This window comes from Vicia villosa, linkage group LG2 (genome assembly GCF_029867415.1).
Source record: "Vicia villosa cultivar HV-30 ecotype Madison, WI linkage group LG2, Vvil1.0, whole genome shotgun sequence".
Classification (NCBI taxonomy): domain Eukaryota; kingdom Viridiplantae; phylum Streptophyta; class Magnoliopsida; order Fabales; family Fabaceae; genus Vicia; species Vicia villosa.
The window spans coordinates 34503345-34506226 of NC_081181.1; the positions used below are offsets into that span (position 1 = coordinate 34503345).

General features: G+C 33.1%; 1 protein-coding gene across 1 annotated transcript; it reads left to right on the top strand.

Moving 5' to 3' along the window:
- Positions 1-256: 256 nt before the first annotated feature.
- On the top strand, positions 257-2033 carry LOC131646072 (GDSL esterase/lipase At2g03980-like). The gene is made up of 5 exons (XM_058916235.1): positions 257-636; positions 797-921; positions 1004-1222; positions 1312-1564; positions 1713-2033. Exons 1-5 carry the CDS (start codon positions 375-377, stop codon positions 1946-1948), a joined length of 1095 nt encoding a protein of 364 aa, XP_058772218.1. The 5' UTR covers positions 257-374; the 3' UTR covers positions 1949-2033.
- The last annotated feature ends 849 nt before the right edge of the window (positions 2034-2882 follow it).

Consider the following 2882-nt stretch of genomic DNA (forward strand, 5'->3'; position numbering starts at 1 on the left):
ATGTCTAATTTATGCTTCTTTGTTACTATATATTTTCTTATTTAAATCGTCCAATGGTAAACATGATTTTATTTCTTTTTCCTAAAAAACTTTTTGGTCAAATAATTCAACATTACATGGATCCAATTGAGATTGATGGTAATGTAAATGTTATAAAATAAGGTTACATTGGAAAGAAAAAAAATCCTTATTGATAATCTTCATTATGTTCTAGCACTTTCGCCATAATGACAAGTTCTTGAAACGGAAAAACTCCAAAAAGGTGACTCACTTGATTTATAAAACAGCACAACACGTATTTTCTAATACAGTCAAACAACAAACTCTCATATATTCTATTACATTTACACTAGAACACATATTGGTGTCAGAAAATGAATACCAAGTATCTCATTTTTTCAGATGTGTTAATAACTATGCTGTTTTTATCCCTAGCAATATCATCATCATCAACAAACTCATCTCACCAAAAACATTTTCCAGCTATGTATGTTTTTGGTGATTCCCTTGTTGACAGTGGTAACAACAATTATCTTCCAATACAATCAAATGCTAAATTTCCACCTTATGGCATAGACTTTGGTGGAAAACCCACCGGTCGATACACTAATGGAAAAACTGTCGTCGATTACTTAGGTCAGTACTTCAAATTGAAGTCGTGTGTAAATGTCTCATATCAGATATTTCCGTGTTCAACACGGACAATCAATTGCTATTATTTTATCATACTATTATCAGTGTTGATATATCAGTGTTAGTGTGTTATATTATGAGTGACTTTTCACTATTTATGCAGCTATACATCTAGGACTACCCTTAGTCCCACCCTATTTGGGACTTTCAAACACTCAAAGAAACAAAATTACCACAGGCATAAATTTTGCATCCGCTGGATCTGGCATTCTTCCACAAACCAGCAATGTAAATTTCATACCTACATTTTGAATTTCATCAGTTTAGTTATTCTTTGAACTGAAGAATTTTTTTCTTTTCCTCTTTGCAGGGTACTTTGTCTCTAGACAAACAGATAAAACTATTCAGAAGTGTTATTAAGAATAATTTGCCAAATACTTTTGATGAAAAAGAAAAACTAGAAAAGCATCTATCTGAATCCTTGTTTGTTGTCTCTGATGGTGTGAATGATCACTTCCGTAATGGAACCTTTGTTGGCTCTACCATATTTGCTTCCTATCTTATAAAACAATTATCCATACGCTTGAAGGTATGTGTGACATATAATGTTTTAACACTATTTTATAAATTCGAGTAAATGATTTGTTTTTAATTTGTTTAATTATTTGTTTCTTGCAGAAAATTTACAGTCTAGGAGCTAGAAGATTCTTTATGTATAATATTGCTCCAGCAGGGTGTTTTCCATCAACAGCTGCAAGATCAAAACCAAGAGGAAAATGTAATGAGAAAATGAACAAGGCAATTTCATCTTATAACAAGCTTTTGCCTACTGTACTTGAAAAACTACAGGCTCAACTTCCTGGTTTTACCTTTATGCATTCAGATCTCTATGAGTCCCTCATCTATCTTAGGAAAAATGGACACAAATATGGTAAGTAAGAATATATTTAAATGGTTACTCAAATATTGATTTAAAAGGACTCGGATCTTTTTCACATCGAAAACGTGCATCAATTTTTCGACAGAAGATTTGAGTCCGGATTTATTATGTTTTGAATAATAATTGATTTTCTTTGCAGGGATATTAGAAACATGGAAACCTTGCTGCCCAAATAGAATTCATGGAAATCTCAAATGTCATCCTTATAATGCTACCTGTCCGGACAGAAACACTCATCTATTCTTTGATATTCATCCGTCTCAAATTGCGAATCAAATATATGCAACACGTTGCTTCAATGAGAAGACAATATGCAAATCATCTCTCTCTAATTTTTTATCTCCTAAAATTCATAAGCATTCCAAAAATAAATAAAATGATGATAAAGGAGATTGTATTTGTATTTGATTTTGACGTTAAAAATAATTTCTCAATGTACGTGTCTTTAGTTTTGAATCTATTTTCTAGTTCTTCTTGAGCTTGGTTTTGTGTTATCAACATACTTTCTTTACAGTTTTGGTTTCCCTTCTCCGTCTCTCTATTTATAAATTGGCTTATAAGTAATTTTGTACTTAATTTTCTCATTTGTAATACATTTTACGATTATCTATACAAAAGAGTTTTTAAAATTTTCTCTCTTGTTTTCAGAGTAATGGAGACACAATACTCAGTATAGTAGTCTTGTATAGTAGGAGTATGTATAACTGTATTCTGTATTAGTATGGTATACAGTTATACATACTCCTACTATACAAGACTACTATATTGAGTATTGTGTCTCCATTACTCTGAAAACAATTCCAAAGATGCTACTGCACTGATGGCTCACTCATTTGGAACCACTCAACACTTACATGTGCCGTCTGATCTTGATTCCCATGCCTGGTTTGCCGACTCAGGTGCTTCGCATCATCTCACTCCTTACTCTGAATTTATACATAATAGTAAAGCATACACTGGGTCAAGCAAAGTGTGTGTAGGTAATGGTCATGTCTTAGATATTCATGCCATTGGATCCTCACAAAGTCATTCCACAATCACACCACAAGCCACTTTAGTGTTCAAAGATGTTCTTCATGTGCCTCAAATCACTAGGAATCTTCTTTCTGTGTCACAATTTTCCAAGGATAATGCTGCTTATTTTGAATTTTATCCTAATCACTGCTACATTAAATCTCAGGTGTCTAAAGCCACTTTATGCAAAGGTGTCCGAGATGCTCATGGACTGTACAGGTTTTCATCTCTCCTAGCAGGCAACTCTCCTTCTTCCAATGAGGATCCTCTGCCCCTAGCTTTTCCAGTTGTTAAT